Here is a 25,502-nt window from a genome sequence, read left to right as displayed (position 1 = left end):
ATGTCTTATTCTAAGTATAAAAGAATAGAATTCTATGGTATTATAAAATACAGTGATTATATAAACTCCTATTATACCGTGGTCAACCACCGAAGAGCCTGGGTTTTAATCTGGAGGTGTTTTGAAGCCGAAACTGCTTAAGAAGAATGCGTACCAGATAGTTTGGGAATAAAGGCAGCCGATGAGCATGCTGCCATTGCCTCAATAATGAAATTGTGGAACCTGACTGACAATCGGCTAATGTGGGAGAGCTTAACTGTTTTAAGTTATAAAAATTTTAAAACTTAGAATGACAGAAAGGTAAAAAAAAATAATAATTACCTTCTATTCTGTCAGCAAATACTTCTCCGTAAAGCATAAAATACGGCATATAGAATATGTGTCTTACTAGTAACCAAGATGGTTCTTCTTCCGGATTTAGGATACCCTGTCTTGCTACGCCGTAACTCATCAGTACGACAAGCAAGAGAACCACGAAGTATATCATGTCTATTACCTAAAACATGAATTATGCAATAGAATATGTACATTGGATAGCTGCATATACATAACATAGCTGCCCAACCGGAAATCCTAGAATATTTTAATTAATTGTCAAAAAACAATGTAAGGAGAATTAATCTCCATACCAGCCAACTTTTAATCCTTTAGAGCAGTGGTCCTCAACCTTTTTGTACCTAAGAGCAAATACCAGAATATCGGTCGAATGGCGGGCACCATTTATTTTTTCAACATAAATTTATAGTTGGTAGACATAGGTAATAATACACACTACATATAGTGCACAAAAAATTAAATTTCAAAAATTAATTTAACATATGAATGCAATTAATATTTTTGTGTAAAATAAATGATTACTAAATTGCTTTTAAAACATACGAAGTATAAAAATTATTTATAAAATACAGTGGCATGTGGTGTTTGGCATGGTATTTCGCTGACCAGCGCTACATAATTGGGAGAATATGATGCTCTTTTTAAGAATGGAATTTAGTCCTTCAAATATATTCCAGAATTTTTCATGTGATATAATAGTTTTGAGGATAATGTCATCCAATGGAGATCCAAAATCTCTATATCCAATTCTTCTCGCTTTACTTGAAGATATTCCGAAATGTATGTTGCTATTACGGTTACGTTTGTTTGGTTGGTAAGAGGATTAACAAAAAAGTTATCAAAGGCTCGATGATATTAAATTGCTGCTATTAAATTGATCTTTAAGCAATTGGAGGTTGATGACAAATGTCAATTTCACTGCCACCTATCAATTTTTTCATGTTTGGAAAATGCACAAGAGACTTCATTTTCAAATGTGATATCCACAAAACTAGCTTAGCTCTGAACGAGTTAACAGCCTCTATCATTTTTGCTTTATGTTTGTCCTTTCCCTGCAGCTCCAAGTTTAAATAATTTAGTTTTTTCCTTACGTCCGTTATGAAAGACAAATCTGCTAGCCAAAGAGGATCTATCTCTTAGTTCTAAAAATGTATGATTTTTGGTTGCAAGATAATTTTTTATTTCTCCAATTATATGTAGAAATCTATTAAAATACTTTAGCTTTACTGAGCCAGCGTACTTCAGTATGTATTTGCATAGCATTTATTGGGAAAATGGAAAACTGAAATATTTTATAGTTGAGCAGCGGGCGCACCTAGATCGATCGACGGGCGCCATGGTGCCCGCGGGCATAGGGTTGGGGACCCCTGCAGAGGATGATTTTCTCTGGTGGAAGTAAAGTAGAAATTAATTTACAATTTTAGGCAGAAACATATCTGTATTTTGAAATAGCTTGCTTATACGAACTATAGCGTCCTAGTGTTTTTTAGATACGAACAGTAACGTCATCATCATCATCGAAATATAACTGGGCGCCTGGGGCCGTTAGCGTCTTTTTTCCCATTCATCTTGTATTTAATCTTTAAGGTGGTTCTTTCTGGTAATTGGAATAAAAGGAAATCAAATATTTTGTATTTTAGTTAAAATTATGTCACTACAAAAATGAGCTGCAATCGGCCTGAGGTTTATGTCTTCTCTTAAGTTTTCGAAAGAAAAAATTTCGTTGAATCCTGCGGTGTCACAATATATGCTTTGCAATGTGATGATCTAAAAAATCTATGTTGAGGTCGCGATGTATGTTTTTATTGCGGATAAACCATCTTGCTTTAGTTATTTTCCTGAGTTTTTTTAAGGAGTGATGTTGCACCAAGCTGGAGATGCATAATTTAGGATGAGACGGATCATCGAGAACGAACAGTAAGGGCGCTTTTTCATTACACGACACGATAACGACAAAACGGATCCGATTGTCGGCGAACGACAGAGGGTCAAGTAAAATACATGGTCAGCAACGGAGCGCTTTTTCACTCACCGATACGATAACGATTATTTCGTATCCGACAAGGCGATATCGTTTGTCGGAATCGAATGTCGGTTAAGCAAGCAAATTTCTCCTCAAATTGTGGCGATTTTATTAGTTGTTGTGTATTTTTCCTGTTTTATCTCCTCTTTTGATATCATTATTTTATTCTTTTAATCAATTTTAATCTTTTATTAGATCATGTCAAATGTAAAATTTGAAAATAAAAGTTTTATATAATTTATTCTCATGTCTGGTTATAAATTTTTAATTTTATGAAGTTGCATTTTTTACATTATAGTGAGGTTGAAAGACTTAAACAATCATAAAAGTTTCATTGAAAATTTTTATAAGTTCATTATATGCTTTAATGAAGAAATGGTATTTTTTATAATAGTAATGGTTTGATAAGAAGGTGAATAAAGACCATTATGTATTTCAAACAGAACTCGATCTAACTACTGGTTTCTGCTTGATTGAATAATAAAAAGTCTGCTTCCTGATTCAAGTGAAACATTTTTTGAAACATGGTAGAGCGGCTTCATAAGATAAATTTGATAAAACTCATTTAAACAATCATTTAAAAAGATTATTCTAAATGAAACTAATATTTTAATTCGATTTAAAAAAAAAACGTTAATACTTTAAAATATTTAAAGAATTTAAGTAATGTTAAGTGATCACAGACGTAAGTTGGCGAGCAGACGCCAACTCAAAAGCCATATAAAAATTATTCCTCTTTAACATCATTCTTGTTCTTGGTTTCTCTCATTCGGGCGTAATTAAGAAATTTATTTGGGACTTTTTGTAGCTTATGGAAAAGCACATAAAAATCTTCTTCAACAGATCTTGCCTCATTTATTTCGTTCGTACTTACATTGTTGCAGAAGTTGCGCCAATAAAGGCTGTAGATTAGCGGCACTTAAAAACCGCCAAATCTGTAGCTGCGGTGGCGTTAATACGTAAGTACCATTTCGTGCACCCAAAAACGTTTCTGCACTGCTAGCTTTTTGCTTCTAAAATAAAGTAAGAAGTTTGAGACGACGATTATCATCCGGCATATTTAAAGTTTGCAGAAAAAAATCACAGCAGAACACAAGCAACTGCTCACTTGTTGGGTCTTTGTGCCAACTAAATTAAATGAATGCCAATTTACGATACTACAAATAATTTTATCAAAAGAATAACATATTTTATTTCTTAAACATTTTAGAACACAACAACATTTATTATATATCTAACTCCGTTGCCAAAACGAATTCAAACTAAAACTTATAATTTTTCAAAACACGTTCAAATAAATTATTTAAATTTTATGTCTCTACACACTCAAACTCAATACATTGAATGAACAAGAATTTCTACTTCTCGGACTAACGATATCGGACAAGTGAAAAAACAATTGCTTGAACGATCCGGCAAAGACATAGTCGTTCACACATTTGTCGTCCGATTTTGTTGGTATCGTGTCGTGTAATGAAAAAGCGCCCTAACGAGAGTATTACATATTGTTATATATTCTTAATTTTTAAAAAAATAATGGTGGTCAAAAGACTAAAAATTAATTTTTTTAATTGCAAGTAATATATAGAAAGCATACACTTTACTACCACTTTAAATAAAGAAATAAAATTTCACGCCAAATGCGTAAAAGCTGGCAGGTATGAATTTGTAAGAATTAATTCTCCTTACATTGTTGTTTACATGCTTAAATGAGAATTAATATTGTTTAATTATACCAGCATTTAATATGTTTATTTACAAGTACAAATTGTTTGTATTTGGTGGTGAATGAAGTCATTCTAAATAAAATTTATTAAATGTATAAAATCAAAATCATTACCCCTTCCGTCCTAAATTAGTTGCTACATCTAGGTAGGAAATTTTGTCCCAAAATTGTTGATACATTTAAAGTAGGTGGAATCATAAATAATTTCCAGTTTAGTAGATCGAGGCAAGTAAAATTATACTACCAATGAATTCATAATTCATTAGCTAGAAGTAAGTTACTGGTATTAGAGTCCTTATAAAATATGACACGGCTTAAAATCGTGTGAACCCTGGATTTTTTTAAAATTTAGTACTGATTTAAGGAGGGAATGCTTGGGAGATAATTGTTGCGGATTGATAGCATAGCTCCCTAAAATATCTGAAAAATGTTGAAAAAAATCATAAAATCATCAGTATAAATAATCAGTTCAAAAATATTCAAATGCAGCAAGTAATTTGGGACAAAGATAATATAAAAATGTTAAATCATAGAAATTACTAATCTTAATATTCAAATAAAATGTTCCGACACATCTGGACATGATAATATGAATAATATTGCATATTATCTTATGTTCATATTATAACATTTCTGTTATTCCAAAAAGCTGGAAATATCCTATCAATTAAATTCTCTCATTTTAGCGACATATTTTAGTTAAATATTTAAAGCGACACCAAATGTTGCTTTTTTCTATTTCATATTTGAATTCCGTCTTCATGATTTGACCTGTCCTAAGTTTTAATGAGGTGTAGCGGAGAAAAATATCAGTACAGATAAAGGTACTTACCATTTTCCCTATCATTGTAACATAAGGTCCCAGATATTTGTTGACACTGAGAAAGTCCAGGGATCGTATATACCAGTACATAATATCCAGGCAATAAATTACTCTCCCATAATCCTTAGTGGCTGGATTCAACCTCAGAGACATTCCAACGAAGAAGAAAATGATAACAGCTAAATCACACGGATTCCACTTCTTTTCCACCCACACAGACATCTTTTGGGTAAAATTAACGGGTTCTGATGCAACAACCTGAAACGAAAGAATATTTTTTTTTTACCAATTGGCAAAATGGGTCTTGTTTTAGATTTGATGGCGTGCAAACTTTATTTGGACAACATCACACTTTTCAACTGTCTTCAAGAGTAATAGTAAACAGAGCGCATGCGTCGTCATTGCATGCGTTTCTATGACGACCGCTGGTGTTTGATAATTTTTTAATAATTCTATTTTTACCAGCAGTCATTCTCAATGTATTTTCATAATAATATAAATATAAGGTTATGTGCAAAGTTCCTAATAAAGTTGGTTGCATTTTTATGATGATGATTTTTTTTTCTTCCCCACTTATCGAAAAATTTTTCATCAAACTTAAAAAAAAAACATATAGAAACAGAAAAATATTTTTGATTTTAATGAATAGTTTATTTCTAATAAAAAAATTTGATAAATTTTAATCAATGAATTTTTTTAAAATAATAGTTTTTTTCCTGCTGGTATTTAATTACAGCATGATTAAAATCACGATCATGATGCAATTAAATACTAGTAGTCAAAGAAAACACAGTTCTAAGTTCTCCTGGTGGGACAACTAAGTTTGTAAGTGATGATGTAGTATTTAAATTATCATAAAAATTTTTCTTGCTTTATTGCAAAAAGGAACCATCCTTTTATAAGGACGCTGGACACAAATGGGTTAAAATTACAAGTTTAAAATTTAATTACTAATTTACCATCAAGAGAAAGTCTCTCGCGAGGAGCCTTACTCCAGAAATGGGTAAAAAACTGGTAACAAAACCATTTTATTTTTAGCTTGCTTTTGGGAAGAATTAAATAGGCTTGATAATCATGAGTATCTAATTGAAATAAAATGTATATAAGACTGTTTCTTGCTAGGGAAAATATTTTTTCAATCCCGGAAACAGGTTAAAAAATGGTTTTTCTACCAGTTTTTCCTCACTACCAGGTACGTAGTATAAGTAGGTACAAATGGGTACGTACGTAGCCACTACATAAAAGTTATTTTCGTGACTGAAAGCTAATAACTGTCGTTAAGATCACGAACATTCTCTATCCGCAGGTATTACTCCTATTTCTCTTCATAAAATACAGAACATTTCAATGATGTTCAGAGATTTAAAATATTGTTCTTGTTTTTCTATTTACCATATCAATTAAAAATTTACCTCTCTTATCTTTTCCAGACCCAACGTGCAGATATATGACGTCACATAAGCTTCTTGCCATGACATGTGATGTTGCATTTTGACAAGAACAACAAAAGTGAAGAGCACCAGAAATATAGCATACGCCATCTATGAATAATAGAATGAACATTAATGGAAGTTCGGAGTTGTTTGACATCAAGTCAAAAGTAACTTCGTGTAGGTATCTATAACGTAAAAAAGTAGCTGTCGGATTTTAGCTGAGTTTTCAAAATTATGCAGACCAAAATCTACAGCTGAAATAAACTTAAAACATATTTAATTTTTATCCAAAAAAATTAAAGCTTTTTTAAAAAATATTTAAATTATGAAAATAATTAAAATTAAAAACTTTCAAGTAAAAAGTAATTAAACTAATAATCACAACTAAAAATATCAAACAATTCATTTTAGAAGTTTTATTACAAATTGAAAGAATTATTTTTATAATCAATAGTTATTAAACCTTTTATTACTGTAGTACAGTTTATTCATTCAAAAGATATTCGAATGTGTATTTTTTGCGTTGTAGCCTATAACTAAAAAATTGTGTGCATTTGAATCATATTTTTTTCTGATGGTTAAACGTCTTATTCATGCTTTAAAATAGATATTAGGTATATTAATCCAATAAATTTACATATTTTGTTGCATTCTTTCAAATGAAAAGAAACTTTCGACATTATACATTAATAAAACTTTTATATTAATAAAATTTTTATATTAACAAATTTATATTAATAAACATATGAAGATGAATCATTACAGAAGCCTTAGTGTTAGACACTATTCTATTAAATTCAATTTCTTCATATTAAATATAAGAATAGATATTTAATTCACAGTTATTAAAGAACATCATTGTATTAAATTCTAATACAGTGACCTCTCACTTATGCACCACCTCTTTTATACACATTTTTCATTTATACAATGATTTTTATAGGTCCCTGTACATTAGGTAGGAAAATAATGATAATCATCCTTCGTTTGTTTATGCGTTGCTCTATAAATAATTTTTTCAATTTAATTAAGATTTTAATTTTTTTTTCTTTAAATATTTTTTTTTCTTTTTTAAAAGAAAAGTTTTCAGAATAAAAATTACTAAAATAACCGCTTTACTGTTTCACAATTTTTTTAAACATATAAAAGCAGTCTTGATCAATTATTATGTTTATTCCAAGTGTACACAGGAACATAAAACATTTTAGGCCTTCTGTTACTATAAAACTTAACCCCTTGGGGACGGGTGATTCAGAAAAGCATTCGTACAAAATCAGAATCAAGTTGTAATTAAATAAAAAACGGTAACTCAAATGTAGTCGTTGCTAATTTGACAGACTTACTTTGCTTTTACTTTAATTATTGTTAGTTTAATCATATATATAATCAATGTTAATTCAAAGTATAACTAAATATTTTTATTTTGAACAAAGTAATGGTGAATTAAATAAATCAAACAATTATAACTCCGCCCACAAATAAACTGCTAACGAAATACTTTGGTTACCGGTTTTATGCTGGCACGTAATTGTGACAGTCGGCGCGAAAGGGTTAAAGAAAACCAGAAAAACTTGTAGGAAATCATGCCGTTTCTCATTAACTTATACCATTTCTCATTAAAAGATGCTACTAAATTGAAACTACAGTACAAAGTACAGATGGTTCTCACCCACTGGCCCCTTCTATCTTGATTTAACAATATTAGAACCAGCCCCTAGAGCTTATAGTAAAAGCGAAGAGATTAATCTCAACTCATCTCTTAGACCCCTCTTTTTTTACAATAAAAAAAATATATGCATTTTTAAGCAGCTTAATTTACTAGCATTTATGAACTGAAAACGTGCAAAAATGTTTTAATATTTAGAAGAAAAAGAGCTCACCGTATGTCCCCAAAACTTCGTGATGGGTGCACCATAAAATTCGTAAATCTTCTTTCCTAATTTCAAAGGCTTTTGCTGGTTTTTCTTCCTGTCTTTGTCACTATCGAGACTGAGTTCAAAAGGGAAAACTTTACCATTCTCGATCTTGTTGATTCGGGCATTTGATTGGCAGATGCTACCCGATCGAATATTGACGTAAGACTGCAGAAAGAAAACATTCACATTAAACTAAAAATTCATTATTTATTTCCGCACATTTCACTGTATACTGTTTTTTAAGATATAAAAATATATTTATACTCTGTTTCAAGTTAAGAAAAGATCACAAAGGTACAATTAATAGCTCCTTTACGATTTGATATAGTTTTAATTTATTTGTTCTTTAGTTATCTTTTACTAATCTGGAGTAAAAATTTTGAACGAATTGTTTATTTTGAATTAACACGTTCACGCCGGGGTGACCCACCGGTGGGTCACGCTAGATCATACCTGCCAACTTTCACTCTTTCCGAAAATGGATTTTCAGAGTGGTTGTAAAACAATAAACGAAAAACAATTTGACTCAAAAATATATTTATATTGAAATTCGCTTGCTTAAGGATTATTATGCTTTTATATATTTATTGTAATTATTTATATGTAGTGGTGGTCAAACTCATTTATAATTCAAAAAGTTAATTGGAATAACCTGAGTATTGCTACCATTTTAAAAATGAAAGTAAAATCTTGTGGAAAATCCGGAAGAGTTGGCAGGTATGTTAGTTTGTCTCTTCTTGGCAGCGCATCGGAGTAAAAACTGGTAACAATAAATTTCATTTTTTAGTTTTTTTCCGGGAATAATAAAAATCCATAACTACCAATTGTTTTTAACGGATGCAATTTTTATATTGAATTGCTTCTTCGCCGTGATAAATTTCCTTACAGAGAATTTTTATTGTTGAGAATAGATTAACTCCTCCTGAATGTTATATAATATTGAAATAGTTCTTCTACCAGTATTTCTCTTTTCCCGGCGTGAACGTGTTAATTTGTGAATGATAAGAATAAATCTACTAAACAGCATATTGTTTGAAAATATGCTTTTAACATATATTAGTTACTTTCAACTAAGAAACATAACTTAAGATGCTAAATTGAAGGGAATGTTTTGCTCCTATTCATTTGCAACGAGCAAAAAAATTTTTCTCATGCATTCTTTATTAACTCTTTTTTCTCGAATTTTTTGCTTAAATAATTTTAAGTTACTCTTGTTATGCTAAAGAAATTAAATACTTATGTGACAGCACAATATAGAGTTTCAAAACGTTCTAAATGAGGAAGTTTTTGGCGAATGAAGGAGGTAGTGCGTTGTTCGAAGTCCAAACAGAACAAATTGAAGATTTGTTGCTATATTCTACCGAAAAACAATATTTTTGCTCATTTTAACTTGGCATAACTTATTATTCAACAAAAAATTTAAAAGTATCTCTTTTAAAAATAACAAAGTTAGAGAGAGAGAAAGAGATGATAATTCTTTAATCTGCAAAAATATCATGGTTATCAGTAATGAATGTATCGAGAGGTTTTTGGTTGTTGGTTCTTCCCAATAAAGTATTTCACAAATACCTCAGAGTAAATATTTTTTCGAATAAAGTATTATTATTATTCAAATCTTCTAACAAACTAACATAAAAAATGGAGGCTTTAGAATACTTCTGCGCTAACTAAAATAAAAATAAAGAAGTAGCTTTTCAATGGAAGAGTCATTCGAGAACTGTACCTAATATCGAAGAAGGTTATACTATGATGAAGTAAGCTACAAAATTGAAAATGAAAACCTTGAAGCGAATTTTAAAATAAGTTTATTGTGCAATTTAATGTACAGGATATAATTTAATTTTTATGAATTTATGTGAGGAGAATATCAAACCTAAAAAACATATTTTCCTTATTTATATTTTGCATCTTTATTTTGCCAAAAGTAAATAAATATTGCCACTATTTTTTTTAAAAATATTTTTCTAGAAACGTCGAAATGTCGCAAATACGAAGTTTTCTTTAATTTAGTCTTAAAAATCCATGCTCTTACATCATATTGTTCACGAATGGGACGAGGTGTTTGACGAACCATTTTTTCTTTTTCCCCAGTCCCTTCAACTTCGTCATCCAGTTCGGCCATACCCATATTATGTTCCTCTTCCGTCTGTGGCATCAATTGTAACTCTTCTCGGCTCCTGAATTCCAAATAAATAATAGTAATTGGAAACAGCAAGCCAAGAATCACCTGCAATAAATACATGATTCATCAAATCACTACGACTAATATACCATATAGTTCGAATATAACTCAGTTAACTCTAACGGCACTGGTGTCATGTTGTTCATAAGAAATGTTGCGTCTTCTGACTAAATTAAAATAAGTCTATCTCTCAATAGAAAAGTTGAGTGATTTAAATGACTTAATGATCTAAGTTACATCCAAATGATGTAACTGATAAAAGTAAAGATCTACGTGATATCTTAGTAAATTTGACTACGTTTACAATGGGATATCACTACTTGACGACTGATATATGGTACTATTTGATGACTGATACTTAGCCATATGGTACTAATATACCAAGATGGTACTGATGTACCCATAATTCACACTAACGGCATTGGTGTTATGTTGTTCATAAGGAATGCCATGACTTCTGTATAAATTAGATTAAAGTATGTTTCTAATTATAATTAGATAGCTGAGTAGACTAAGTCACCTTATAATCTAAGTGATCAAACTGATAAAAGCAATGATCTACATGATATTTGATAAAATTAAAGTTTTTTATGCGCTTACAACAAGAGATAACGATTATGCCTTGTATTTCTTTCTTTCCTACAAGCTTCCAACTGGCGAAATCAATAAACTCATTTATACAACACTCACTTAATAATGTTTTTCAAAACATTTTCACCGAGAAAAATAGGAAAAGCCACAAAGTGTCTTACAATTAAAGCAAAGCAGTGATTTTAATTTAAATATGGCATCTTGCCATTAATAATTGTTTGGGCTTTAGAAATAGAAAAATAATTAAACATTTAAAAAATTATTAAACTTTATTGAAAATCGTCAATTAGGCGAGATTTTTTTCACCTTGATAAAAATTATCAAAAGCAATGAATAAGTCTTAATTTCATCAGACATTTTACGCCTAGATATAAAAGTGTTGCGAAACTTTTAATTTATTTGAAAATTAGATCACGAATGTTTTTCAGTTTGACAAAACTGTAGTTTTTCTTCACATTCACGTTTTGCGCCAGTTTTTTTATAAGCACAGATGACGCTGGCTAAATATTAGCTAAACTTGACTTAACTGTCATGAATTATTGTTGCAAATCCACAACTGTTACGAAAATATTATATTTTTTGGCAAACAAAGCATTATTTCTGTGCCACCGAAAAACAGCTTTAAATTGTTTCTGTCATAACTTTGGTCATTTTATTTCCTTTAAAAACAGAAACTTTTTACGTTTAAATGCGAAAAAACTTAGATTGTTTATTAGCACCTTTATTTATTAAGATCACTCAAATAAGAAAAAAATACTATATAACTTTTGTTAGTACATTTAAATAAGGCAAAATGTCATTAAAAATGTCATGTGAAACTTTATTTCACAAAACTCTAAAAATTTGAGCCCACCATTTATTAAATTTTGCACATTAACAATTACTAAAGATTACTAAAATTTTATGCGTTTTCTCATCCCACACTATTGAGTAATTTAATCGTGGTTAGTGCATGGATCGATTGTTTTAGGGGACATTTGTCCAAATTAAAATATTAACTGTCATCAATGGGCTAGTTTTGGAAGTACTTGACATTTAATGTGAATTCTTTTCTTTCCCACACCACACAAGTGAGCAAATCAATTGCGTTTAGTGCATTGATAGATTGTTTAATGGCACATTTTTTTTTCAAAATTTTAACATTAACTGACACCAGCAGCAACTTTTGGCAGTTACTAACATTTGATGTGAACATTTTATATTTTATCACTTCATATTCGTGAGTAGTTTAATCGCGGTTGGTGCATGAATAGATTGCTTTAAGAGACAGTTTTCAAAATTTTAACAATAACTGCCTCTAGTAGCAGCTTTTGGAAATTACTAACATTTGATGTAAACATTTTTTGTTTTATCACTTCACATTAATGAGTAATTTAATCGTGATAAGTGAATGAATAGTTTGCTTTAGGAGGCATTTTTCAAAATTTTAAAATTAACTGACGCTTGTAGTAACTTTTGGCAGTTACTAACATTTTACATAAAATTTTATTTGTTTTCCCACTCCACACTAGTGAGCAATTTAATCACGGTTAGTGCATGTATCGATTGTTTTAAGGGATTAGTAGATTAAAAAGTATAGATTATGTGCAGATTAATTTAAATAAGCATAAATTAAATTGTTTAGTCACAAAAGCAGGAAATGTTTGATGAGCAAATATTTACTTTAAGATTCGTGTGTTTCCGAGTTCTGAGACCACCCATCCAGAGATCAGCCACAAGCATCTGCGAGGCTGTGTGTGCGAGGAACGCACTATGTTTGGCAGCAACAGCTATCCCCAAGCACGTGTGCTTGCTCCAGTTCTGAAGTTCGTAGGTCAACAATTGTAGGGTGATATGAACATCAGATCTGTAGCAGTAATCCAACAAATCAAGAGCTAAATTTTCGAATTCTCTGAAAAAAGTAATAAACTTTTTATTTCATAACAATCAAATGAAGTAGATCTATGTTAATAATTTTTTTAACTAATATTCAATGCTTCATAACCTATTAATAAAAGAGAGTAGAAGTGGTTCAGTTTTTAAGGAACTGAGCTGTCACTGTAAAAGAGTTAGGGTTGAAGTAATGGCAACTTGAAGGCTTACTTCAAATCGATGGGTTTAAAATTTTTAGGGAGTAAAGGCGGCTAATTCAACTCCATTTCTTACTCCCTGAGACTTAGGCTATTCTAAGGGGGAGGAGTCGGTTTTGTTATCCTTCGATAGGTTTTAAAAATATTTATATTTATTTTTCAATCTGGCATGCATATCCGAGATAATTCTATTTCAAACAATTTTTGCTCAATCGTCATTTTACAATTGCAGTGCCACCTATGAATCAAAATGTTACATCCTGTGTGTCAATTTGAAGAACTTGTTTCCGTAAAATACAAATCAGCAACAAAAAAAGTAAGGGTTTCTATTTAAGACTGTAAAGTGGATCACCATCAGCTCACTCCCAGAGGAAGAGGTTGGAAGGTCGAGTTTGGTTTTGCTGAATGCTTCTTCTGAACACACGTGCAATTTCACAGACGTGCATGTATTTTTAGATTTTGGATGCAATGCGTATTTTCGATACCTTTGATCATATTCAAACAGTTTCATTAATTCTTACTCTTAGTACGGCCAAATAAGTAAGTAAAATAAAAATAACATTGGTATTACGTCGTATCATTAAAATTTTCGAACAAATAATAAAGTGCATAAATAACATTTTTAAGAGTCAATTACCGTGCATTATTTCTCATTTCTTCACAAACATCAGCTTCCATATCATCTTGAGCAGCCTCTTGAGCCATAGCTTTATACAACTTACAAGCTACTAAAGCCTAGAAAAATAAAATAAGATGATCTATAAGTCGTAGGCTGATTAAAGAATCCCTCTCTTTGCAAATGTCAACATCATTTCACAATGTAGGCTAAATGAAGGAATATTCCGAATTTTCGATCAAGTTTGATATTTTTCAGGCTTATTACAAACTGTTTATGGCTTATTACCAGCTTATAACCTGTTAGTTAAAAATGCATTAAAATATAACCAATTAGCCGACATTTGTTTATGATTGAGCCTTGCATTATGCTATCGCTTTGAGTAGATAAGTATTGTGAATAAGTCTAGTTGAGCAATGATTGATACATTATCTAATCAGCCTTTCGTATTTATTAAAATCAGTCTGCAATATATCAGGCTAATTGAGCAATAACTGATTTATGTTCTTAATACCGTTAGAGTATTTCTTCTTTTTGTCTTTTTGTAATAAATTTTTAAGAAAAGTACTAGACTGCAGCATTGCTAAGTGACGAAGTGGATATACGTAAAAAGCCGGAGTTTCCAATTAGCCTGCGTCATGGATAACTGTATAGAGTTGGGTAGAATCGAATCGGGTAGAATAGAAATCGAATTGTTTAGTACCAACAAACGTAAATTTCATCAATATTTGTGAAAATAATTATATTCCTCTTTGCACTACACACGTCTGGAATATTTCTAGACGTATTAAGGATATTCTTAAGACTTCATTCGCATACGAGAGAAAGAATAAAAACGATGAACATTAATCATTTTCATCTATAAAAAAAGCAATATTTCGAAATTTTGTAATAATAACTGGACATGATCGTCTTTTATCCCTTTATAAATATTTTTTTTTCTAATTATGTTATGTTAAAATATTTTTAGGATCGAGTTTAATTTAAAATTAAGCGAAACTCGTTTAACTTATTACCTAAAATTAATTTCGTTGAATTCATTTATTTGCGGAAAAGGGGGAATTTAAACTTTTACGTTTTGTATAGAATCAGTCATAAATCTGAACTTCTGAGCTTATAATTAACCGACTTTATGAATTCTGTGTTTATAACTACAATTAATCTCGATGCGAAATGATTAACTGAAGCGTAGCGAACAAGAGAAAATAGCTCTTGAGAGTGTTGCTGAGAAGTCAGCGGATAAATATTTTCGAGTGGTAGTATTTTAAATTAAAATTCTTGGTTTAGTAAATTCGATTTTTAGGGTTTTTACTCACTGCTACTTCTAAATAATTTAAAGGCTTTTGTGATACGCCACTTAGTTACAGTTAAGCCGAGTTGACATTTTAAAAAGTTTGCAAAATTAATCGAAAATCTGCAAGTTTTAGTTTGTAGTACTCTGCCGCATTTTAAAATATTTCGTTGAATCCGAAGTATTTGGCCCAACACCTCCTAAAAGAGAAAAATCCTCCATATGGATCAATACAATAGTCCGGCAAAACGAACATAAACTGCGCAGTGGGGGTTTTGGAAAAGATATAGCTTTCTGGTAGCAAAACAATCGGATTTTTGTTTATAGCAACCCCTGCGGGTGCTTTCACGCTTGTGGGAGGTGTTGCTCACAGTCTCTTCTCGAACCCAAATTAACCTTTATTGTTTCATGTAACCGTTTAACATTTATGTAATAGCTTCCTATTACCATTTTAAAATTAAAGAAGTCGGCGGAATAGTATTTATCGAACAGTTTTTTGTTGTTGTTGTTGTATGCCAGTTTTAGGCAGTAGGGTGCGATTGTTCCTGTTTTCAGTGGCGCCATCTATGGCCAGGAATTCGACTTCTGCCACGCCATTCACACAACCACAATCCGCTTATAGGGCGGGTCACATTCACATACAAAGGAGAAAGGACATAGAACACACAGAGAGCGAAAGAAACATCCATGCCTTGCTCGGGATTCGAACCCAGGACCTTTCTGATGCAAGGACAGTTCCCTGCCCCCTACACAGTCCGGTCGGCATCGAACAGTTGTTCTGATTACTATAACATTTGCTATGAAAAAATATTTCATAGAACATTAAAGTTATAAAAAATAAACCATACCAATGGTATTTATGTAACCTAAGTGTATGAATAATGATAGGACGATATGGTAAAAAAATAATTAAAAAATAATTTTTGATTCGAAAAGCAATTAAAGTTGACTCCTTATAAAGGCGAACTCTTTAATTGAATCAAAAATAGCTAATTAGAAAGAGATATTTTTTGTATCTTATTTTTTGTTTAATGATTTGTACGGTACCTTAACAATTGCCTCTTCGCCATTTTGCCACATGAAAAGCGCCATTTTCTGTCTGTTGGTCAGAACTGCCCACAGCAATAGTTCATTGAATGGGTAGTTGAACCTAAGGTCTTTCAAGCAGGATGTTTCACACGGTGAATTGATAGCATTTGGGTTGATGGTTTGGCTAAGCGTCGGAGTCTGCAAAGAATATACATTGCTTAGACAAAAGTAAGTAGTGCATACTGTTATCATACGTTGCTCAAGTGAAAGTAACCAATTGAGCATGATTATAGTACATATTGGTAAGATTAATTTTTTTACCTAAACAATAAATGGAAGCTGCTACTATGTAAAATTATGTCCACTAAAGAACATGCCCAGTATACAATGATGCTAAAGGTGTCGTTATATAGTAGGGTATTTACCATTATATGTATATATTAAATGTACCGTTTAGTTGCGTCGGATACTTTTGTTATAAGCTTGAATGTGTATGCACATGCTCTTTTGCATATATGTTGTGTTTCCTTAAGCTAGAATATAACCAGTAAGTTTAAGGGTAAATATCCTACTACTTTCTTTTATAAAATAACATTACGCATTATCGTAAAAGGAAGTTTGTACTTTATGGTAGACCTAATATATACCGTCTACTTTAAACATTTCAGTAATATTACCTAATGTTGAAACTCAAACGTAGGTCATATATAGTTTCGTCGTTCTTTTTTAGCGTACAGTTTGGTTATAATTAAAGTTCCACTTTGAAATAACCATAAAAGGAAAACTACTGGACCCAATGTTCAAAAACTCACGAGCTGGGGGGAATGCAATATTGTTAAATAAAATAAGATATGGAGACATTGGTTTAAAATGTGTCTAATCGTTTTCTGAAACTTGTTGCAAAGTATGTTTAATGTGCCGTACACCAATTTCCAAAAGCAAGGTAAATCGTATCACGTATTCTCAACAGTAACTCTTAGCATATCAGGAGGAATGTTAAGGATATGTCTGTGTATCGTATCCTTCAATTCTACCGAATTGTTTTCAACATTATTACTATAACTATGCCAAATGCAACAGTAAGATAAGTTAGATTCCAACACTTATTTCATTTAACAGCATTGCATTCAGTGCCATTTTCTCTCTGGTGGTGAATTTTTGAAACTTTTCTTTGCTGGAAAATGAATTTCCACCAAGTTCGAAAACTTTTTCCAGTAGTTTTTCTTTATAACAATTTTAAAGTGGAACTGTAATTATAACCATCCTGCATTTAAAAAGATACTTGAAGCATACAAAATTTCAAGTTTTTGTAATAATAAAGATTTATAATATGTTGTTAGCATACAATGTTACAATGGCAGTATATATATATATATATATATATATATATATATATATATATATATATATATATATATATATATATATATATATATATATATATATATATATATATATACTAGAGCGCTCCGCCCCCTGCTTGCTACCGCTCGCCAACTCCCGATAATTGCTACGCAATTACACTTTTGTTTGCTTCGCGAACAAAATTAAAGTTGTTTTTCTGGAGATTAGCTGGTAATTGTTCTGCACCAACATCACATATAGAGAATATGATAGGATTGTAAAATATCAGAGGTGCTTATTATCAGCATTATAAACTTATATAAAGCAATTTCAATACAAACAATATTATAAACTTATATAAAGTTGAGCAAATTTGTGATTTTGATTGTTAGGAGGGGTCAAGCTTATTGTCGCGGTAACATTGACATTACCTTTAAAAGTAAGACAACTGATCCCTTTAAAATAAATTTCATGAGATGGGCAAAAAGCTTCCATCGCAAATGCAGAGTTGTACAATCGAACATTCTGTTTGAAGTTAATTGCATCAGAATGGCTGCCAAGTAAAAGATCTTTTAATACTTTTGGATATTCCAGATTGGCGAGCTCAACTTTGCCATGATGGCAGCAATTAAATTTCATTCTGCATGCTCTGCCGGAAACGAAAGAGCACCACAGTTAATACATTCATCACTAAATGTTCCAACTTAAAAAGGGGGTATAATGTCTGATAAAGACTCACCAAGTCGTTTTAATTTAAACGTCTTGACTCTTCAACGTTTCTTTGCCACGCATTTCGCCGTCGCGTACTGATAGCACTACGATTATTTTCCAGGTAATTTTGTACTGCTAATTTATGCTCAGCTGAATGTCGCTGTTGATATCGCCTAAGATATTCACAGCGATACATTTTTTATAAAAGATATAAGTATTTTAAAGTAAACTCTGTTCAGTATATTTTGATAATTTGGAATGTAAATTGTTTTTTGAGAGAGTGTTGATTCGTACTTCCGATAACTCTACCCGATTTATCAGAGCTATTAAAATATATTGGAATTCTAAAATAAATTACTGAGTTCTATCCAAAACAAACATTTTATTACAAAACTTTAGAACAACTATGTTTGTATATTGCCACTCAAAATTATTAATAAACACCGGATATTATTGCGTTAATAACACTTTTATCTAATGATGTCATAAACAATCGTTTGCATAAAGTTTATTTCATAATAATCATATAAAATCGTTAGCATAAATAATCGTTCAGTCTTTTTATAGCTTTACGTATCAAGTGTGAGATTTTTTTTTTCTTGGACTGACGATGTTATAATTTTGTTGTTGAGTTAATAAATCTTCCTTTTTATAAACGTAATAGTAGAGTTTTCTTAATTATTTGATTCGAAGTCCTCTGAGTTTTATTTGAGGTCAGTTTGTATTTTGTATTTTTTGACAGCATTATTAAAAATTATTAACTTTTCACACACATGCGTTCTCAATTTTGATTGGCTGTTTTGTGCGTTACTAACCAGAAGTCTTCTGTGATTGGCTATGTGTTATCATTCCATTCTCTTCTTATATATATATATATATATATATATATATATATATATATATATATATATATATATATATACCAGACTCAACTGCCATACATTAAGATCACAGTAAGTCAGTAAGTAGTGTTAGATTCTGTTCATCTTTGGAAAAAGAGCAGATCTGCTAACTTAGAATTTTTTCTACCGAAAACCTCTTTAAAATACACACTTATGTATTAAAACATGATTTTATGATTTTGTTTGACGTTTTTTAGAGATTTCAGGAAGCTATGTTATCAATCAACAACATTATGTCTATCTAATGAATCATACGTAATATAATTTTACTTGTGGTGATCTACAAAACTGCATCCGAGCTATTTATGACTCCACCTACCTGAAATGTAGCAACTAATTTAGGACAAAATTTTCAACTTAAAAGTAGCAACTAAGATGTGACAAAGGGAGTAGTATTTACTCTAACATTTTGAATGTAATCGCATTTTTATATTAACGTAATTGCGAACAAAAAATTAATTTATCTTTACTTACGGCACTGACTGTGATGATTCTTTTCATAACGTTGTTATAAAGGTGTCGAAATTTTCTTCTGCAGTAAGAGGATCTGTAAGCACCTCCCATTAGTTTTTCAATGATCAGGCCTATGTCATACAAAGTATAACGATACAATCTCGGAATATTCTGGAAGAGAAATTTTATAATTATTCCTATAGCTGATAATGAACAGACAGAATTTCTACAGAAGGCATAACTTCACTTAATCATCTGGGGACTAATATTGGCACTTTTATGTTGCTTTTGAAACTTTGATTATGTATATATAATTACAAAATTAATTATTACAAATGAAGAGCTAAATGTATGAATGATCTAAGTGACATATTAATGAGTTTGACGAAATCAGCTCTTAAGTATTATATGTTATCAATAGGAAATGAAAAATGCCTTGCCGTAAATCTTGTTCCCAAACTTTTTGTATACACTAAATAACAGGCAAAATACATTAATCTCTAACACTCCACTCATTTAAGCTGATTGCGTTATAACATTTGCAATCTTAGCATTTCAGACAGGTTTTTTAAGGTTACTGTCCACTGTTTATTGACAAATGCACTTGAATCGTACTTTTCCAAAAACACTCAGAAAATTTTACTGGAACTCTTTATATATGACCTTCAATTAAACAGGATCTTGGACTTTCAGTTAAATACCAATTAAGAAGTTTCACGATAAATCTAGCATACCTGCCAACTTTCACTCTTTACGAAAATGGATTTTCAGAGTGGTTGTAAAACAATAAACGAAAAACAATCTGACTCAAATATATTTTTTAATTTTGACCCTGTTGAAATTCGCTTGCGCAAGGATTATTATGCTTTCATATATTTATACGTTGTGGTGGTCAAACTCATTTATAATTATCATTATAATTCAAAAAGTTAATTGGAATACCCTGAATATAGCTACCACTTTAAATAAGAAAATAAAATCTTCCGGAAAATCCGGAAGAATTGGCAACTGCAACGGTCTGAGTATGGCTGAAACCCCTTATATAGCAAGACGGAAAAGATGAAAAACTGGCACGCAACACATTTTATTATAGCATTTTTTCCATGAAAAATAAAATATCTGCAACTACCAAGATTCCCTTAGGATTTTAGCATATATATAAATCTACTTCGCTTCTACAGTTTGTTAACTGAGTAAACTACGACGATTCCTCGCTCTTCTCTAACTTCTCCAGAAGCACCCATAATTTAATCAGGCAGCAAAACGTATGGAAAAAAGTATTGTTGTTTTGGGAATGCTATTTGCAACTCTGTACATAAATACATGTGAGCCTTTTATGCAGCCTTATTTGCATATTGCTACATAACTGGAGACTAATTGTAGTTGAATCATCTACTCTAGAGGAGACGTTCACTCTTTGCTTTTTGCCTTCACATTGTATGGTGTTCACATTGTAGGATACAGGTACTGTTTCTTTGAAAATGCAGTTTGCAATCCTGTACATATATCAATATCAACCTTCCCTGCATATTGCTTCATATGTGGCGACTAATTGCAACTGAATGATGAGTTTTGCAAATGGCAGTCGGTTACAGTTACAACTACTAGTTTTGCCTTATAACTTAAAAAGGAAAAGCGTTGAGTTGTGCCAGTGTCGGATAATACTAGTACTGGCCATTAATATAAAATCTGTTGCGGTTAATAGAATTCCATTTACTTTATATTTATAAGCCATGTTTAAAATTCTTTTCTTTAATAACATTGATTTGGTTGTTTTGTTTATTGTAAATAGTTATCTTCAAAGACGCTGTAAACAAATATAGCACAGTACAGTAAACATAAATTTTTTCTTACCTTTCGAACATCTCTCACAAGATACTGTAATGTGTTGTTCGGTCCAGTGCGCTAGAAATGTAAAATACATTTAGCAGTTAATATATATAAATCACTAATTTAAAATTGAAATGCATATTACAATCATCGTTAAACAGCTGATTGAATTTTGAGTTTATGCCTATAAATGTTCAATTCCGTAGCCTTGTAATTTTGAACGCAGTCCACTAGACAAGGTAACTCCTGGATTAAGTATTGAGAGAAATTATTATTTTTCAATAAAGGAAGAATTAGAATATAAAATGTTATGTACGTAGTTAAATAAAAATAGCATGTTTTGAAAAGTGAAGTTTATATCGTGAACAGTCTCATGAAACTAGATGCTTCAAACTATTATCATAAAACCTAATACTTTGTGATAATGTTTAAAAAAATCTCAATACAAACTATTTCTTGAATCATGATTATAGCTAATAAACGGGATAGACATAAATGCATAACTTACACTGTTGAACAAATCTTCAAGCTTTGGAATCGAAAGAAATTTATGCATGCTCACTCCATTTTCAAGCATGAGTTTGACAAAATCAACACTATCCATTACAAGAGCATCCATCATTGCTTGATCAAGTGCCCCGGGCTAAAATAAATATAAACAAGTTAGTCTGCTTTGTTTTATTTTATAACCTTTTGTTTTATTTTATAATATTATTTATTTGTTTTATTTGAGCAGCCGACCCGATTCTGAGTTTACGGCAACCAATGTTAAACTCCTTAGCCTTGTAATTTTGAACTCAATCGAGAACACGCAGGAACTCCAGGATGAAGGATTGGCAGAAAGTTTGCCTTAGTGGAGGACTTTTTTGATGCAACTAACTCACATTTGCATTACATGGAGAGGAAAAACAGGAAACCTCCCAATGGAACTCGAACCGATGACCAGTCTACCACTAAGGATATTTTACGTCAGCACTGTGGTCGGTGCGAGCCGGAGGCGGAATTCGTATCAATCACCCATCTCTGGGATTCGAGCCAGGTTCACCACATTGGGAGGCGAACGTTCTATCCTTTGTTCACCACGGATCAAGTCAGTCTATTGAAGATACAATTCATTAGAGATGTCCAACTATTCACACAAGAATTACTTTTTTTATCCTTATGCGCCATTTGCACATTAAAATGCCTCCAACGAAAAGGAAAAAGACAGAAGGACAGCTGACACTAGAGGGTGGATCACTAAACGAAAGAACAACTTGTTTCATTTTCTAATTTCAAATTTTTTTTTAAACATAAACCTCCATTTTGCGTTTTGCTAATCAGACGGTGCTGATCAGTGTATGACGTAAAATCTATAATAATAGATAATATTTAAATACATAATGCTTCATACACTCAGTACATACTGTAATAATAACACCTGGGAACAATTTTTGTTTTGTATATTGTTGCATGAGATTTTTTAACAGGTCCTATACAATTTCGTATCACAGATTTCTGATGTGAAATTAGGTTCTCTCTCAAAGCTACAGTTTTTGTAAAAACAATTTTTAGTCGATCTTTTGTATATATGTATAAATGCAAGTCAATCACATTATCAGGGTAAAAATTGTATAGGAAACCATGCTAAGATGTGCCGTTATACAGAGGACTTCCCTAATATGAACTGTTTCTTTCTTTTCATAATTTAAAAGATCGCAGTAGTGTAGAGCCTCATAGCAGGGTACGAAATTTCAGAGACTGGGTTCGTATGTAATTTTAATTCTGATAGTGTACCCTAACTCCCCAAGAGATTTGTCACAACATTTAAGCGCCCCTCAGTTATATATAACGCTTTTACATTTGTACATTTATTTAACCCTAAATGAAACAAAATTACTCATCACACTTATTCCAAACCTCGTTTTTTTCAGTATGGCTAACCTTTGAAACAACCACAAGCGAAGCATACTTGATATTATGCGAAATAATTGGAATATAATTATTCAAATCATAAATCCTCTTAGTTGATAAGAATATTTAAGCCAATGCAAACAATGCATTTGAAAAATAAAATAAAGAACATTACGTTCTTATAATATTTTCTCATAATTAAATTCATGAAAAATTACGTTTTGTTATTGTTAAAGCGAAGCATAATTCATTTTAAAAAGGGATAGGTTTTTCTGTTCTTCTTCATTTATAATGCATTACTCTCTTAAGAGCTAACAGAATCCCATTATTTCTAAAAAAACGATTTTAAAAGAAAAATAAAGTTAAAAATTGGATTTTAAAAGTTTCTTAAGTGGTTTAACCTGCTTTCGCAGACAGGTTAAAGAATGATACATTGTTCCTTATCATACGCCTGTTTTCAGAAAAATCAAAGACTGAACTTATGGAGTTAAAGTTTTATTAGGGGTTACGGGTCCTTCGAACAAAAAATGGAATATTATACTTTCTGCTTCTTACCCTATAAAGAATTATATGATTTTCAATTTTCATTTTTTTAAATAACTAATTCTGAATTATTTTTAATTTTTGTTTCTTATATACATCGTTATCTTCATCTTATAACTGGAAACTTCATCTTCAGAACTTTAATTAAAATATTGTCTAACTTTCCGAAAACGCAATAAATTATTTATATTGTGAAATAATTGAAAGATAATTACCATACAAGCAGAAACCGTTTAGAATGTTAACAGACTCTGCACTATTTGAAGCGAAAATATTTGTGATACCACAATATGTTACTCGTCAAGGTTGGATTTAAAATGCCCACAATAGCTTTCTTCCCGATTTATGACATCTTCTCCGGAAAAAGGGATTAATTATTTTCGATAATGGATGTAATCTGATGGGATAAACATTTCTTAAAGTGTCATTAACATGTCGATGAAGCTACTTAAATTGACAAATTTGAGAATATAACTTGAATAATTGCCATTATTCGTTTCAAAATATACGGCTTGTTTTGGCAAACAGTAATGCTCTTTATTTATGTCTATAAGCACGTTGGTAACTGGCTATGCGTTGTAACTGGTTGTAATTTATAAATGACGAGAATTAAAAATGAATTTTTAAATTTATTCTAACTAAAGATAATAATTAGATAGTAGTGCCTTTATTTTAACATTACTAGTTTCACAGAGAATCCAACTTCTAGATATCTTTTGACTAATTAAACGACGTTTTTTTTAAAAAAATTAAATTAAATTGAGAGCCATGACAGTCCATGGAGGACCAAGCTCTACTGTGACCATCTCAGTTTTCTTGACTTTAGGCACTGCGAAGCAGATGTTCCAGGAGGCTTATGCTTCCAGGAGCGGATGCTTCTGGAGCAGATGTGCCGGTTGAGTGGCCAACCGAAAGAGGAACCCCCGGTGTTTAGTCTTGCTTTCCTCAATGAAATAGATATCCCACAAAAACAAATTGAAAGAAATGTTATATTCCAGAAGAACAAATTGTTAAGATAAGACGTTCTGCATTCTAATTCCTCATAAATCTATCACTCCAGACGAGTGGTCCTCTCGCTGTTCAAGACCCCGTCCTCTAGTGACCGCAAACGATTTGTAGCTTACACATTATCAATTTGTTTTTGTGGGATATCTATTTAATTGAGAAAAGCAAAAGCTTCTAGCACTCAGCCTTAACCTATTGAAGGATAGAAAAGCTAAGTCGTCAACCTTGCTCTGTCAGAGAAGGGAACCCCGGACCTTTCTTTTTCCCTCTGGCGTTTGAAAGGTTATTTTTTAATAGGATTTTCATCGCTATATCGAAATACATGTCCTAGCCACCTTATTTGAGAAACCTTGATCACTTTTCCTATGTCAGGTTCTTTGTATTTTAATTGTAATTCATGGTTGTAACGAATTCTCCAGGTTCCATTTTCTCTTATTGTACTAAAAATTTTCTTAGTGTTTTTCTCTCGAAAGTCACCAGTTTCTCTTCGTCTGCTTTATTAACTGCCCAGTATTCACTGCCTTATAAAGCTTGTTTTTTATGTCAGTGAATACTGGTGTACATATAAAACTAGTGTCTTGTACAACTATATTTTTGTTTCGAAGCTTATGTATTTAGATTTGAACTGGTTTCTGAAACCATGATAACATCTGTTAGCCATGTTGATTCTATATTTGATTTCAATTTTTATGTCATTATTATTATTTACCAACGCTGCCTGATAGCGTTGTTTAAAAAAATACTCCAAACAGTTTCATAAACATTTTTATACAAAATAAAATGTCG

General features: G+C 31.3%; 1 protein-coding gene across 1 annotated transcript in view; it reads right to left on the bottom strand.

Moving 5' to 3' along the window:
- The window catches only part of Trpm (transient receptor potential cation channel, subfamily M), a 264,967-nt gene that overhangs the window by 16,305 nt on the left and 223,160 nt on the right, over positions 1-25,502 (bottom strand). The window contains exons 11-21 of the mRNA XM_087151134.1: positions 21,784-21,918; positions 21,300-21,350; positions 19,467-19,616; positions 16,054-16,233; positions 13,737-13,834; positions 12,693-12,921; positions 10,290-10,484; positions 8,222-8,422; positions 6,321-6,449; positions 4,918-5,166; positions 322-496 (exon numbers count right to left, since the gene is read on the bottom strand). Of these exons, the coding sequence (XP_087007260.1) occupies positions 322-496; positions 4,918-5,166; positions 6,321-6,449; positions 8,222-8,422; positions 10,290-10,484; positions 12,693-12,921; positions 13,737-13,834; positions 16,054-16,233; positions 19,467-19,616; positions 21,300-21,350; positions 21,784-21,918 (1,792 nt within the window). The remainder of the gene's footprint in view (positions 1-321; positions 497-4,917; positions 5,167-6,320; positions 6,450-8,221; positions 8,423-10,289; positions 10,485-12,692; positions 12,922-13,736; positions 13,835-16,053; positions 16,234-19,466; positions 19,617-21,299; positions 21,351-21,783; positions 21,919-25,502) is intronic.

The sequence above is a fragment of the Parasteatoda tepidariorum genome, chromosome 9, assembly GCF_982258835.1.
Source record: "Parasteatoda tepidariorum strain Cologne lab strain chromosome 9, Ptep-v5.0, whole genome shotgun sequence".
NCBI classification, from domain to species: Eukaryota; Metazoa; Arthropoda; class Arachnida; order Araneae; family Theridiidae; genus Parasteatoda; species Parasteatoda tepidariorum.
This window is presented reverse-complemented; position numbering and strand designations above follow the sequence as displayed.